Source organism: Anguilla rostrata, chromosome 3 (genome assembly GCF_018555375.3).
Source record: "Anguilla rostrata isolate EN2019 chromosome 3, ASM1855537v3, whole genome shotgun sequence".
Lineage (NCBI taxonomy): Eukaryota > Metazoa > Chordata > Actinopteri > Anguilliformes > Anguillidae > Anguilla > Anguilla rostrata.
Window position 1 is genome coordinate 30,320,623 of NC_057935.1, and position 15,720 is coordinate 30,336,342.

Consider the following 15,720-nt stretch of genomic DNA (forward strand, 5'->3'; position numbering starts at 1 on the left):
GAAAAATCCATTTTAATCACTAAGCAGTGATTATCAATACAATAAATCCACAAAATAGGCTACTCAATACTATTATATATAGCCAGCTCTCCCCAAATATGCAGTTTTAGCGAGTAGCCTATAGGCCTTATAGCCTACATTTATTTTCATTTGCAGTACGAAATTGTGTACATTTTTAATCAACATTATTTGCGGATACATGTACTTCTTTCTCTGCACTTGTATTCATGGCAAATATCTGCAATGCGTAGATTGTAAACAAAATTGAAGTGCAGGTTTTGTTTTTGCTGGTTATTCTGAAAGCTAACACGGTAGATAACAGACTGGTGTATCTTGTTTGTTAAGTGTACACTACTTGGTGATTAAAATGGATTTTTAATGGATAAATTGAATTTATGATTTAATCCACCTAACACGGTATGAAGATGCTCTGTGTTAGGCTACTTGCCATTTGATTAGTCCGATCGTTGGCACGCTTGATAATAAAGAAAAATTATTAATGAAAACAGGTTGAGATAAATGATTCGCTTAAAGGACAGTTTTGCGCCCCACCAATTTTCAGCTCACCAGTCACCAGTCGCCACTGAATAAAATGTTATGTATGTGGGAAATATTAAATCCTAGTTCAGCTGCTGACCAGCAACCTGATGATTTTGCTCAAGCAATCAAAGTTGCCATCAATAATAGCCGGCATTCGTGGGGTCTGTTTATTTATCTCTCTTTAAAATATTGCATAGATGAAATTACATGTTAATGAAATTACCTACCGAGTCCGCTTCCGAACAATCAAGATAATCAACGATATTTTTCTTTCTGTGCCTGTCTATGTAAACGACTGTTCCTCCTGAGTTTTTTTATTCAGATTTTTGATTGGTTGAGCAAGTAACTGGCTAGAGGGAACACATGGAGCATATGAAAAATGGACTGGATTGTCATAGTTATTTGTAAAACTGCCAGTCAAAATGATTTATTTATTTACCAAAGGAGGGTGGATGCTGTCCACCCGCGTCCACCCCCAATTTAACCCCTGCATATTACTGATTGCAAACGGACATTTCTAGCTTCTAGCTTGCTACAGTGGGGCTAACTAGCCAGTACACTAGCTGTTACAGTGGGGCTAACTAGCCAGTGAGCTAGCGACTACATGATATAAGCATGTACTTGTATTTAGCGTTCTCATGCACACACTCTACTAGCATCAATGACGTCCTAGCATTCTTATACATCCACTGTACAAATGCAATATCACTTTTGTGCACATTTAGACGTCGTCGCTCACCTGAAATCACAAGACATACAGTACATCGTGGTTAGCCAACTGTAACCTGGCATGCTACTGTCTTCATACCATCCGTTCATTTAAAAAAATAATGAAACCAGAGTAAGGAGAACAGCATCTTTTACTGCTACCACAGAGTGAATGCGTACGTGAATACGATGACAAGAAATTTTTCGGTTACGCTGACCTATAAAATGCTATTCCAAAAGCAAAATTAGACATGTTATACATCGTTAGAAAGCTTATACTCTCACCTACTGAATAATTGAATTGTCAATCAAGCCAGTCTGTATTAAAAAGGGTGACAACGCCATAAACGACACATGTGATATTACACACAGCTATTTTGGAAGGTACCTAAGCATCACAAATGCAGGTATATTTCACAAACGGATTGTCCAAGACAATATATGACCACTCAGTCTCAAAAGGGACATCTCTACGTGTAAAAACAATGGTAAGGTTGTGTATTTATTCAATATTTAGTCCCAGATATTGACTGTAGAATGACATGGTATCATTTTTTTAAACTTTGTCTCGTTTATTTTGTTATTCAGTGAGCGGCGTTTTCACATCTGTATTGGCATATCTTAGGGCTATTGTTGGGTTTATCTTGTTGCTATGACAGAATAGGATTTTTGAGTGGTGAAAGAATATTTTTATGAATGCCCAGATAAACAATATTGTCCATTATGTCATGGGTGGGGGTGTAGTTGCAGATGAGACTGCATGTGCGTGTTAAATGAACGACCAGAGCGGCAATGGTGGCATACGAAGTTGTCCTGTATCGTCTACTAATGAAACTAAAACAAAGCGTTTCTGTTTTTAACTCATACTTTGGTTGCAGTAGTACTGAATGTCTTAGTTCAGCAATCTCAGTACGCCGACCACTAGGGGCTTTGTGCTAAGAGGTTAAAATACCGGTTATGCCCTGTCCACTTCCGGTTTAAGCCCTGCCCATTCCGAGTACGGATACGGATACAGATAATTTTGTTGGTTGAACAGATACAGATAATAGTGTACTCGCACATCCCTAGTCACTAGTTAAACCCCCTAAATCTCCCCCTGCACGCTTTAAGGAACAGTGAGAGTGTTTATACTGCCACAAAAGAGGGCATGTTATAGCGGATTGTTTTCTATTAAAAAAGAAAACTCCCGACACCCCAAAACCTACCGGTATCCAAACAGTCCCCCAGTACCTGTGACAAAGGTAACGTTGGCTACGGGCCATTCATATTTGAGGGTTTTGTGTCTCTGGTTAGGGAACCAAGTGTCCAAAAGGCAGTTCGAATTTTAAGAGACACCGGACATTTTATTTCACAAAATATTAGATTAGATTAGGTTCAACTTTATTGTCATTGCACAGAGTACATGTACTGAGACAACGAAATGCAGTTAGCATCTAACCAGAAGTGCAAAAGAAGCAGTAAAGTGCAGTAAGGTGTATGTACATATGTATAATATAAATACAGAATATGGAATATGAAAAGCTAAGGTATATACAGTATGAAAGTGAATAAATATGTATACAATATGATCAATATGAATACAATGTGGTATAAACAGTATAGACAGTTGTAAACAGTATAGACAGTGGATAGATATAAATATGTTAAATATATTATCAGCAAGGTGCGGCAGTGCAAGGTTCAGCCATTGGAGGCAGTTGAGTGGGGGGGGGGGGGGGCTGGGGGGTCCTGGGGGGTATCCGGGGGTGGGGGGGCTATCACCGTTGTGCAGAGTTCAGCAAGGTGACAGCTGAGGGGAAAAAGCTGTTCCTGAACCTGTTGGTCCTAGAACGGGGACAGGCCCCTCTTGCGGACCGGGCAGTGAATCCACACTCTATCACCTGGCTTGAAGGCCTGCCCCTTGCAGCGCCGGTCGTAGGCACGCTTCTGCCGCAGTCCCGCAGTGTCCTGGGCCTGGCGAGAAAAGTCGTGTGCCACTCATAATCGTTCCAGCAGCTGGTGGAAGTAGCATGCCTCTGTACGGGCTGGTTCCCCGTGCTCGGGCGGGGCCCCCGAACACCAAGTCCACAGGCGTCTAGAGCTCCCACCCGAACATCAGGGCGGCGGGCATGCAGAGGCTAGACTCCTGTACGGCAGTTTTGTAAGACCACAGGACCAGGGGCAGATGTTGTCCCAGTCTCGCTGGTGCTGGCCACTCCCAGACGTCTGCAGACTTCAACCAGCTCCCGCGACTCGAAGTTTCGCCCCTGGTCACTGTGGAGTTGAGCGGGGACCCTGAACCGGGCGAACATCTCCTCGACCAGCTTTCCCGCCGTTGTTGTGGTACTTTGGTCTGGCACCGCGTACACCTCGGGCCACTTCATGAAGTAGTCCATAGCCACAAGAACGTAGCGGTTACCAGCCTCAGTGACGGGGAAAGGGCCGAAGACGTCCACCCCCACTCGCTCCATCAGGGCCCCCACCATGTAGCGTTGGAGAGGGGCGTGAGAGCGCCTGGTAGGCCCCTTGCGTGCCGTACAGGCGTCACAGCAGTGAACGTGCAGCTCTACGTCCCGGCGGCACCCAGGCCAGTAAAAGTCGTCGCACCAAGCCATGCACCAGTCCGAGGACTTTGGGTTGGAGCGCTCGGGGAATGAGGAGTCACTTCCCAGCCCGAGTGCCCGCCACCGCCGATACGCCAGCCCGTCCCACAGTTCAAGGCTCCTCCACTGCCCGTAGTAGGCCTTGACCTCAGCCCACTGTGGCGGCCGTTCCGCCTCCAGCCAGCCCCTTACTTTATTTAGTGTACCGTCAGCCTCCTGGCCCTCGCGCAGCTGCTCCGGTGACACTGGCAGCCACTCCGCCTTGCTGATGGTGTGAACGGCAGCCACCTCCGGCTCCACCTGGCTCTTTTCTTCTTGTTGGCGGTAGTACCGGCAGTCCAGTTCAGCACAGGGACGGCGGGACAGGGCGTCGGCATTGGTGTGGTGTCGCCCAGCCCTGTGGTCGATCCGGAAGTCGCACTCTTGTAGCTGTTCTAGCCACCGTGCTACTTGGCCCTCTGGGTGCTTGAAGTTCAGGAGCCAGGTGAGCGAAGCGTGGTCAGTCCTGAGACGGAAGTGGCTGCCTTGGAGGTAGGGCCTGAAGTGCCTCAGTGCCTTCACCACTGCCAGCAGCTCTCTGCGGGTCACGCAGTACTTTCGCTCTGCCCAGCTCAGGGCGCCACTGTAATAGGCGACCGCTCTCTCTCCATCACTGTCCTTCTGAGAGAGGACGGCTCCCACTCCCACGTTACTGGCGTCGGTGTCCACGATGAAGGGGCGGTGCACGTCTGGATACGCCAGTACGGGGGCCTCTGTGAGAGCTATTCTGAGCCGGGCAAAGGCTTCTGCGCACTCGTCAGTCCAGATGAACGGCTGGTTCTTGTCAGTGAGGCGATGGAGGGGACTGGCAATGGAGGCGAAACCCCGCACAAACCACCGGTAGTAGCTCGCCAGCCCCAGGAAACTGCGCAGCTCATCCAACCTGCAATGCAGCTACAACCTGCCAGCCTTACCGAGTCGGCCCACTCGCGGTTGGATTGTTTGCTCAGCTGCCCTTAAAAGGGCAGGATGGAATTTGCTTTCGGCTTCTACAAAAACGGAAGAAATTTGCTCGGTGCCCGCCTTCACAAAGGCAGATGAAATTTGTGCTTTTGCGAGTGAGACCGAACTGGTTTCAGGCACAGCAGTCACGGAGGCAAGATCGCCACATTATTATCACATTGTAGCTCTAAATTATTACAGTCAGTTAACGTAAACATATTGTAACAATCCTAGCTACATACAATATGGCTAACGTTAATATGTAACTAGCTGTGTCCTTAGTTAGTTTAGTTGGAAAGTGTACTCACTGACAAAATGTCAACATTTGCTTCATGAATTAGGCTATTATTATTTATTACTAATACGATCTAAAAATATCAAGCCATAATCTATTTAATATTTATAATATAATAATAATATAATAATATTTATATGTATGAATTGCGTGATTAATTATTTATTGATATGTCTTTGTTTCAATCTGTTTGAAGATGCATGCACTGGTTTTGTGGTGACACAGTGAAGATACGTCAATCATTCCAGTTATTTGCATCAAAGACATGAGGATGCTAACTGATCCAGACCTGGCTGGGAAAGTCAAATGGATTGACAATGCTGGGAAAACTTCCCTGCATGATGCCAGGGTTTTGGCTACAAACGGTAAACTGAAATCATCAAGCTTGAATTTAATTCACATAGCTACTGTTTAACAATTGATGTCCTCAGATGATCTGCTGTCTTGTGTAAACTCAGTTATAAGCTTTTATCTTTGAGCCAGATAAATCACTCTAGTATAAGAGCAAAAAGTGTTTTTTATGCAAATAAAATATGAGATAAGAAACTTGCTTACCTGCCAATATGTCTGCTTTATGTCCAACAGAGAAAAAAGGCTTCCTGAGAAAAGTGGAGAGGAAGGAGGGGAGGAGGAAGAAAGAAATCAGGAGGCCCCGAAAGGCAGAGGATTGCGGGTAAAGACAGCAAAATGCCCGAAGACACAAGAGAGTGACTGTGATCATCATGATAATGAAGATGAAGTCATAATAAAGCCAGCTGCGAAGAAAAAGGTGCAACAACATATATAGGCCATGGGCAGTTCATACTGTATATTAGATAATATATTGTTCAGATATTCAACGTTATCAACGTAAATATGCCTTGACATGCATTTTCTTTCTGTTTTTGTCTGAGGCCCGGATGAAGGAGAGTTTTGAGGTCCTATCATCTCTGCCCAGACAAGATGCAAGAGCTTTTAAAAGTGCAGTCTGTAATTTATGCCTGCTTTGTTTACACATTTTAATTAATGACAAATACAGATTAATTCTTGAAGAATATAACTTAAAAATGCCTCATGAGCTTAGTACAACTTTCTTAGTCTATCATAACCCAAAAAAGAGTGTTTCACTCCATTTTTTATGTTTTTGTTTACATTTGAGATCAAAACACCCTCAAAAGAGCATGGTTTATTCCTTAGATAATTATGTCCATTTTCCTCCAGAGGATCTATGACAGTCTACTACAGAGAGTGGAGAAATTGGAGAAGCAAGTCCAAAACCTACTCAGAGGTGAGTTTATCAACAAATCTATTTGAGTCATTGCAACAGACTTCATCTAAGGGATAAGTCCAGGCTAACTCGAGACTAACTTCGAGCAGAGAGTGTCAAAGAAGAGACCTCAATGTGGTGGCTTTTTCGGTCCGGCTACGTAGGACACAGCAGTGAAGTTTATGTACTGAAGTAATCACGAGAATAAAGGAAATAATATTATTGAAAATGTATGCTAATGTGTCTTTGTGTGTTTTTCTACCTACCATACTACATAAAGATTGGCATCTCTTCTTTGACACTCTGCTCAAAGTTAGTTTCAAGTTAGTCTGGACCTATCCCTTACTAGCTAAAGTTCATTGCAATTACTTTATTAAGTCCCGAGGGCCCGGTTTTTCAAAACTTGTCTGATCGGATTTTGACATTTGGATTGGATTAAATCTTTAAAAATTATTTTAAAAAACAGAAAAAAGATGTCAAGATCAAGAATGAGATCTACATAATGCTGATATGTGTTTTAAATCAAGATCAGAATGATCTAGATTACATTATATTGTTTTGAAGCGTCAATTTCAAGATTTAATCCAATCCGAATGTTGAAATCCGATCAGAAAAGTTTTGAAAAACCGGGCTCAGAGTTCTAAATACTTGTTTTTGCTTGTCTGCACTGGTGCAAATGAGCATTAAACATTAAATAGGACTCTAATCTTTCTGCATCCCATCATTTTCATCTACAAAGTGCAGATTTACAAAGCCGTAACTTCAATACCCTTCAGCCAGGCCAATGTCAGCCAAGCCTCCCAGTAATGAAGAAGCCTCCCAGAAGCCTCCCAGAAACAATGAGTGAGAACATGGTGAGTGTACCAAATTCCTTCAAACCTTTACTTGAAAGATATAATTTCATTATTATTATTTTTAAAGAATGTATTGACTGGCAACACCCCAGGTGATCGAAAATGGGATAAAACTTGATTTTGGGTTAACTATCCCTTTAACCTGGCTAGTGTAGGTTTCTTTTACTATATGTTTCCGTAGAAACTGTTAAAAAGAACCATCCCTGCTCACACTGCTCCCATTGAATAGTGTTCTAACACTGTGCAAACTTGTTTCTAACTACGCCTGCCCTCCCTTGGTGTGATGTTTCTTTTGTCTGTTTTAAATCTAATTTCAGGTTGATATGGGATTTGGCATCTCTATTGTAAAAGAGAAGAGCTTGATGATCAACCACTCCAGCTTTAAGCGAATGACACGGGACCTCATGGAGGTCCTATTCTCAAGAGAGGAAATGGCTGTATTATCTGTGTCAGGGAGAAAGTCAAACATCAACCCCGATACTGCTGCAAAACCTGCTCTGACAAAGAGAAAGGTGCTGGCGATTATTGGTAAGTGTGCCTAAAACAGTCTTTTTGACATATCATGGGGGTCTTTTATGGGTGGAAAATTAATTTGATTAAATCACAAGAAGTAGTCGTGTAAGTGGCATGCAAGTTGGAGAACCCAAAATGTTCTCTGACTTTCACATCACTTACAGTATATAATCAATTATTGATATTTTACTCTAGCTTCTGTTCATAAAACTGGGTAAGCCCCAGGGGTGTAGTGCTATAAGAGCGCACCAGAACGCCGCTCCGGCACTTATATAATGAACAAAGGCGAGAGAACTCATAGCCTAAATCATCTAAACATTTATCACTAACATTTATGTCCTTTCCAAATACAATTCATTTTGTGATTTTCCTAGGCTACATAGACCATTCTGCTTTCCCCCCAAACAAATGGTGTTTAATTTATAGGCCTACTCTGGGTCAAAGGCAACGCATGAGTCATTTAAAATCTCCAACACTCTTGGTTCGTACAGTGTATGATTCAGTGACGTGCAGTAAGGGTAAGCAGGGTAAGCAGTGCATACCCTGCGGTGAAAAGCAAAAAAAGGGAAGGAAAACATTCTAAAATAAAACATTCATATGACAATTTTAAGCATCTTTTGAAGCTATGTTTGGATCTCAAATGTAAACAAAAACATGGAGTGAAACACCCTTATATTTTGGGTTATGATAAGGTGAGAGAGTTGTACTAAGCTCATGAGCATTTATAAGTTATATTCTTCAATAATTAATGGGTATTTATCATCAATTAAAATGTGTAAACAAAGCATGCAGAAACTAAGGGGTGTACCTTTTGAGGAAGAGAAAGCATAGCATTCACTGATTAACTGAAATCAACCATGTCATGTGTTTTCATTATGCTCGACGCCGCAACACACAACCAGTAACGTTCCTTTCTTTTTTTAATCCTTTCATTTGCACTAACTGAAGTTAAAATTCAAAAAGTCATCTCTGGCATTTCTATAAACAAGTAAAGTAGTGTTATTGTTTGCAGCTGAGCACTTGAAGTCTAGATATTTCAGCATCTTGTGTATTATAATTTGACACAAATTCAGTCAGATTTTGATTGGGTCTTCTGTTGCTGCAATGCTAAATGAACAATTAGCTACAGTAAATGTAGGCCTAACCTAACACTGGTCCCAGTGCGCGAATTGAGCAGTCTTTGCAATACAGCAGAGCAGGCTCGAATTAGCACACTGAAACGGTCCCTTCAAACGCCTATTGAGAAACGGATTTTAGTGTAAAGAGTCAATACTTTCGAAACTCACCCAAAGTGATGGCATTTATGAAGTGCTGACCTGCATGAGTCGATATTGAGTCGATATGGACAAGTCCATTTAGTCGATATTGAGCCGATATGAACAAGTCCATTGCAATGCCTAATTCACCTCAAGTGCCTGCAGCAATCTTAGTAGAAATTTTAACACAGGGAGTTCCCAACTGATGGTACATTAGTTTAGTGTGTACTATAGCTACAATGTTGACTGTCTAATTATTAGATCCATTTGTTCATTTCATGTTCATTTTACTTTCAGCACATGTCCAGAAGCATTTTCCAGGAACGGATAAGGCATCCATCAACACGGCCATGGCATACAAATTAAAAGATGTGGCCACAGAAGAAATGTAATTAGAATGTTGAAGTTCACCCAAAATCAAGCACTCTTGGCCGGCAACTCCGTTTTGCAACCCGGTGCTCACCACCGTTCTTTTTTTGAAAGTGGTGTGGCTGTTTTTGTTTTTTTTCAATTTTTCTTGCAAACCCACACATACAGTCACACATCGCACGCACACACACATCTATACATCCACATACTCATAACTCATACACATGCGTTATTGTTTAAATAAATAATTTCTATTTTTACACTACTTTTGTCTCCTGCGTTTTTATGTTGTGGCCAGGACTTAGTGGCCTGGTCGTAACACCTGGCACCGCACCAATATCTATTACGTTTCTTAAGCTTACTGTTAAAAATAATGTCTTTATTTTGTTGGGAACAAACTAGCATTGTCTTTTTTGTGATATATACCCATGATGCATTGTTATATTCCTTATAAAATCCATATACTAATAAAATATATCCCATAGGAATCTCATCATAATTCGCCCTGGGAATCCAATGGGAATCCCATATGAAACCCATAACATCCCCATACTAAACTCCAATGGGAATCCATGAGAATCCCATATGAAACCCATAACATGATACCCATTGGATTCCAATAAAATTCCCATTAAAATCAAATGAATAACCCAATGTAATCCAATACAATTATGAGAGAATCCCTCATGTTATTTCCAATGGGAATCCCATTAAAATCCCATGTTTCATGGGGGGTGAATTCACAATGGGAATACAATAGGAGAATGTCATGGGAATCCAATGGGAAATCTACCATGGAATCCCATGGGACTTTTTCATAAGGGCTGCAGTCGAGAAGTGTGCACTCAGCTATTCTGTGTTATGGGAGCTAGCTACTTTCTAGCTACTGTTGTTTAAATTAAAGGAGATCGGTGATTCGATCGTAGTCTTAGCTTTATAAATCCATAAATGACCTTCATACGGTTTATAGCTATTCCTAGCCAGCGTGACCCTGATCTCAAGCATAATGCACCGTTGTGAAAAGCGATTGCAGACTAGAACAGCTAGCTAATATAATTCACTTGATTTATCTGCTTGCTTTGACTTGAATGCCTGTTAGGTGCATGAGAGAAAGCAAAAGATTTAATCAATATTAAGTTTTATTTTTTATTCAAATGGGAACATGCAGGGAGGCTTACTAAACTGCAATATCTTGAGTAACCACTGGAGTTTATGAGCTTCACCTGCCTCTTTTCCACCAACACGAACCTAGTTCTGGTTCTGGGCTGCTACTAGTGCTGGTTCGCAGTTGATTCAATTTGCAAACCTTCTAAGAACCGGTTTGCTTTTCCATGGGCTAGAGAGCCACGTCATTACGTCACTGTATACTTCTGTATACGTCTCCGCTTTCCCAGCAGCATCGTTACCTATTAAAATGTATGTCCTGTAAAAATACAGATAATAAACTGTCTAAATGTAAAAAACCAACTTCACACATATAGGCCTACATTTAGTTAACGGCGATGAATGTGCTGTGAAGTTTAGGTAGCAAACAACTAGGCTGAATCCTTCTGATGTTATGTACATAGCAACTATACGCTCATATCGCCTAGTTTCACTCACTGTGACCAAGCGGAATCGATAACGATTCAGAAAATATATAACTTTTAAATATTTAATTCAATCTTCTACTGGGACTTTTGCCGTTTATTGAGGGTGTGACAGTTGGTCTTGGTTGGTCACGATAATCCCGCCCCCAGCCCCTGACGTAAGCGGTTCTTGGTTCTAGACCAGCCAAGTGTTGGTGCCGCTTCGGAACCAGTTTTCCTGGCCGAGAGCATGTTCTTTTGCGGTCGAAAAGCGAAGAACTGGTTCGCGATTAGGCACCGGCTCCGAACCGGCCCTCAAAATGCCTTGGTGGAAAAGGGGCAACCGAGAATGGCAATCCCTGGTCCCCTGGCACTGACTAGTGCTAGCTCGCTCCCCACCGTTCTGTGATCCATACACAGTTCAGTAACCATGGAAGTTCAAAGTACTTCACGACCCTGTTCCTTGTAGGCTATTCATCAGTTGAATGCTTTCCACAAATCAAAGTGATCTGGTGAGTCATATATTGACCAACCAGAGTATAGTGTTGAATAAAACAACTCGGCTATAAATTCGTTACCGAATCATGTCAAGAAAAATCACGCATTGATTCTTATTCTTATATGTATTTTGGATATAACTGGGTTGAAAATGTGGCTGTAAACACCTTAGTTTGATATAAAAATGCAGGAGTTTCTCCATTATCGTCTATTGAAATCGATAGCTGCGGTGCACTGGACGCCATATTGGTTTCTGCAACTTCTGACTCCTCCTGTCTCTCCAGTTCCTGGTTATGCTCTATGGTTTGAGTCAATAACAGTCGGTTCATACGCGGGTGTGCTCGTTTAAGCAGTTAAGCACACTGTGACGTAAAACCCTGCGGACCAAAATTGGAATTAAATAAAAATAGTATCTTATTCCGTGGGACTCTGAAAACAAATCGATGCGTGGAGAGTAATTAGTTCAGTGTGAAGAAATTTTAGAGCTAAAAAGTTCTGTCCAAAATAATTTAATTTGACCGGAGTAAATTCGTAGTTATGAATGGACTTCAATGGGGAAATTTGCTTTTTGGCACCAGAGGCTTACTAAACTGCAATACCTCGAGTAACTACTAGAGTTTATGAGCTTCAGAGAATGGCAACCCTGGTCTCCTGTTCCGAACCATAGAACGTATAGTGATACGAACGCCTGAGTTAATGATCCTTTGAGATATCGCGAGAATATAGGAGGAAGACAAAAATAAATTCTGAACAACAATCCAGAGTGCATGATGGCGGCATCGCAGCTGCGCCGGGACAAGAAATCCACAGCTGCCCATTTGAAGGCCGACCTCAATCGCCAAGACAACAGTTCTGGTGTCCGTCAACTTCAAGACCTGTTGGATAGTGTTTTGAACCCAGAAAAGCCAGCGGGAGACACCGAGGCCCTAGACTGGTGTAAATACCTCCTAGCTGGAGGGCAAGGGTTCGAGGAGTTCTGTAAAACAGTCCGGTCCTATGACAACGCTACTTTGTGTGGTTTGGTGTGGACGGCCAATTTCGTCGCGTATCGTTGTCGGACCTGCGGTATTTCCCCGTGTATGTCACTTTGTGCCGAATGCTTTAACAACGGCGACCACACGGGTCATGATTTCAACATGTTCAGGAGCCAGGCTGGCGGGGCCTGCGACTGTGGGGACAGTAATGTCATGCGTGAAAGTGGGTAAGTAACTACACAAGCGTTGCAACCGATTGCCCAGGTAGCTAGCTAGCAACTTCGTTGGTTCCCCACAAAAAAGAAGAAATAAAAATGAAAATCCCACGGATTAACCGTAGCTAGCCAGGTAACGGTACAGAGGGGTTACATGGGGGCTCGGATAGACAGATGTCTGTGTTTACTGCTGATTAACTCAGTTGGTGTGTGGCAATATAAGCGTGATTCTACAGCGTGTCAGTGTATGGTTTATTTTTAACCCACACCAAGGGTCATGAGCGAAACAAACTGACGTATAGACTGCTTCTACTCCTGAATTATTGTTCTGGTACAGCTTGGTATTAATGTAAAGCACTATCCTAGTGTCATTTGCTATGTATTATATTGGCTAATATCAAGTTAAATGTCTTTGTAAATTAAATAATTATAGTGTTATTGTATAAATCCCAAATGGCGATATTTATAGTTGGTGATACATTGTTAGGTAGCTAGCTGTCCGATTGCCACTCGTAAGAATCAGTAAGGTTACACTACAACCACGTAATGGTGGAGTATTGCGTGTGCTAGTTCCTCGTTAGCTACCAATTACCCTAAATTCAGAAGCTAAATGGAGAATCCACAATGTTTTTGGGAAAGTAGGTATGCCATCGGGGCATGCCCCATACCTATACAGCAGCGAGAGTTATAAGCACTTTTAGGGCTTCCTACAGAAATGACCACAGACTTTCAGCCCTCAACCCCTTCGTCCAGGTACCAAATCTGGCCAATCCTCGCCAATTTAGGAGTTCTTAATCACAGATGTGAGCCTCCCTGACAGAAACTTGTAAAATGGCTTAAATGAAGCAAGATACTTTTGCCATTTACAATACATACTTTGCTTAGTTTATATTCATCATTTAGGTAGAAATAGAGTGGCACAAATGCAATTATCTTGGTGAAAATGCAAAAATGTTGTTCTCCTTTAGTTTGAAGTGAAATACTGAGAGCACATACTAAATACAAAATAACATAACAGACTGGCTAATGCTATCTTTCTTTCTCTCAAATCTGTTGCTAATGGAGTCATTTTAAGCCATAAAGCAAGCTTTCATTCAACTTTGTGGTATTTTAGCTTCTAGAAAAATAGGTCAGTGATCCCATCTACTTGTCTAATTTATTTAGTGACATCTCTACCTTGTGCAACCTCCTGAAGCTGACTACACGTATGCATAACAAAATCATTTATGACCACTCAGCCCATTGTGTTTTCTCACCCACATTAATTAAATGGTTTGATAGATATGTTAAAAATACATTAACATATAATTAAATATTTGCATGAATTGCATTTCAGCATTGTTATGGAGGTAGCATGATCATTCATGGAACTTGTCTTGAGATCATATTGTAGAAGTGCCCTTGTATTTAAGGTTAATATGAGAGAGGGTGATCCCTATCTGTGTTTCTAGGGATGCGTACATATTCATCATTGCAACCCTCAACATATTTTTCTATTGTTCAGTGTAACACTATAGGCCTATTGAAGAGGCTTCAACTTAAAGGAGTACCATGGTGGTTGAACGTGACACTTCCCAGTTGTCTTCAGGCAACAACAAAACAAATGTGCATAATTTTTTTATTCTTAAGTCATTTCAATGTACTTTAAAACGTATTTTTCTAAGCCTAAATTTCCCACTATAAAAATTCACCCGAACCGTCTGGGCGTGGTAATGAGAACTGTCAGTTAGCTATGATTGACAGACCGTGCCCCGTTACCATAGCTACCCCCATGATACGCGCTCTCTTTGGGAGACTGAATTTTCACAAGCTAGCTAGCTTAGTAGTATATCAAGTATCGATAGATAGCTAAGGTAAGGAAGTTGACTTATATCCAGTTATAATTTTTGCTATCTAGCTAGACAAATTAAGATAAAAGCACAACTATAACGTCCTCATAAAAGCAAACTAGCAAGCTAACGTTATCGATAACATTGCCTTATGAAAGCAAACCTCCTAGCTAGCTAACGTTAGCTAGCTAGCTAAATGAATATAACCAGAAATAATCTAAAGGCACTCTAATTTAAGTGAACCTAACGTTAGTCAAATATTTGCATTGTCTGAACAGCAGGAAGGTGTGTCCTGTCAGATTTCTTTACGGGGTGTGGAAATAGGAGTGGTTACTGTATTCGTGACGTAGAAAAATGACAACTTTCTTAACCGGTTGAAAATAGGACGATGAATTTAAAACGCATATTTCTCCAAAAATACAGAACGGACATATTTAATACTTTGCTCATTGTGTTTCTTCAATGCCTCTTGTGCAAATAGCGCACAAAACCGAGAAAGTGTGAAAATCACCATGGTACTCCTTTAAAGGTTGTTAATGAACCAGGTTGTTCATAAACCATGAATTCGAAAATGAGGTCAACCCTTGTGGACATTACGTTTCTGATCTATTAAGGTAATTTCAGTATCGTTAGGTACCGAGTATCGAATTAGCATCGTTTAAGTTTCAAGTATCATTTCAGTATTGAGTATCGTAATACTAAACCTGGTATCAGTATCAAAGTCAAAATTTTGGTATCGTGACAACACTAGTGTGACGCCTTTTTTAATTGCGGCGCAGAAACACTGCAGCTGTGCATACACGCCGGACCATCTAAAGCCGGGCACGACCGCGAGCGCACTACGCGCGTAACTGAAGCGTAGTTGAAGTACTGTTATTACAACGGCAGCGGGCGACGTCGTCTCCACCAGATGCGAACGCGTCGCGTACCGGCTGCGAAGCTCGCGCGACACAAGCGAACTGAAGCGTAGTTTTTCGCTTCTGTTCTATTTTTTCGGCTTGTCTCGCGTCACGATGGCCTGTTTATACACAGAAATATGCTCTAAAATGCTAGGTATACATGCTTTGATTTATATTTCATCCTTATATTACTGGGGGTGTGTCCCTAGTTACCTCCCAGATATTTTATTAGCAGCTAAAAAAATACAAGCCTTTTCGTTTCGTAAAAATAAATAAATAAATAAACAACTGGAACCTGGGGAAAAGGCTTAGATTCTTAAAAAACTTAGATTCGCTGTCTTATTTTGCGGAGGGGGTGGGGTAAATTTGAAAATACACCACAGAAAGACGTAG

General features: G+C 41.7%; 1 protein-coding gene and 1 long non-coding RNA gene across 6 annotated transcripts in view; both read left to right on the forward strand.

Annotated features, from left to right (window-relative positions):
* Window positions 1-7,528: 7,528 nt before the first annotated feature.
* Window positions 7,529-9,609, forward strand: LOC135252001 (uncharacterized). Its single transcript, XR_010329245.1, has 2 exons — window positions 7,529-7,734; window positions 9,273-9,609. It is a non-coding gene; the product is annotated as an uncharacterized LOC135252001 (long non-coding RNA).
* Window positions 9,610-11,666: 2,057 nt separating this feature from the next.
* The window catches only part of ubr3 (ubiquitin protein ligase E3 component n-recognin 3), a 412,017-nt gene continuing 407,963 nt past the window's right edge, over window positions 11,667-15,720 (forward strand). For 2 of the 5 annotated variants that reach the window (XM_064329859.1, XM_064329863.1), the window contains exon 1: window positions 11,668-12,611. In XM_064329859.1, coding sequence (XP_064185929.1) covers window positions 12,178-12,611 — 434 coding nt within the window. In that variant the 5' untranslated portion in view covers window positions 11,668-12,177. Of the gene's footprint in view, window positions 12,612-15,720 lie in introns of all 5 variants that reach the window. The other 3 variants (XM_064329862.1, XM_064329861.1, XM_064329864.1) reach the window with 2 other exon arrangements.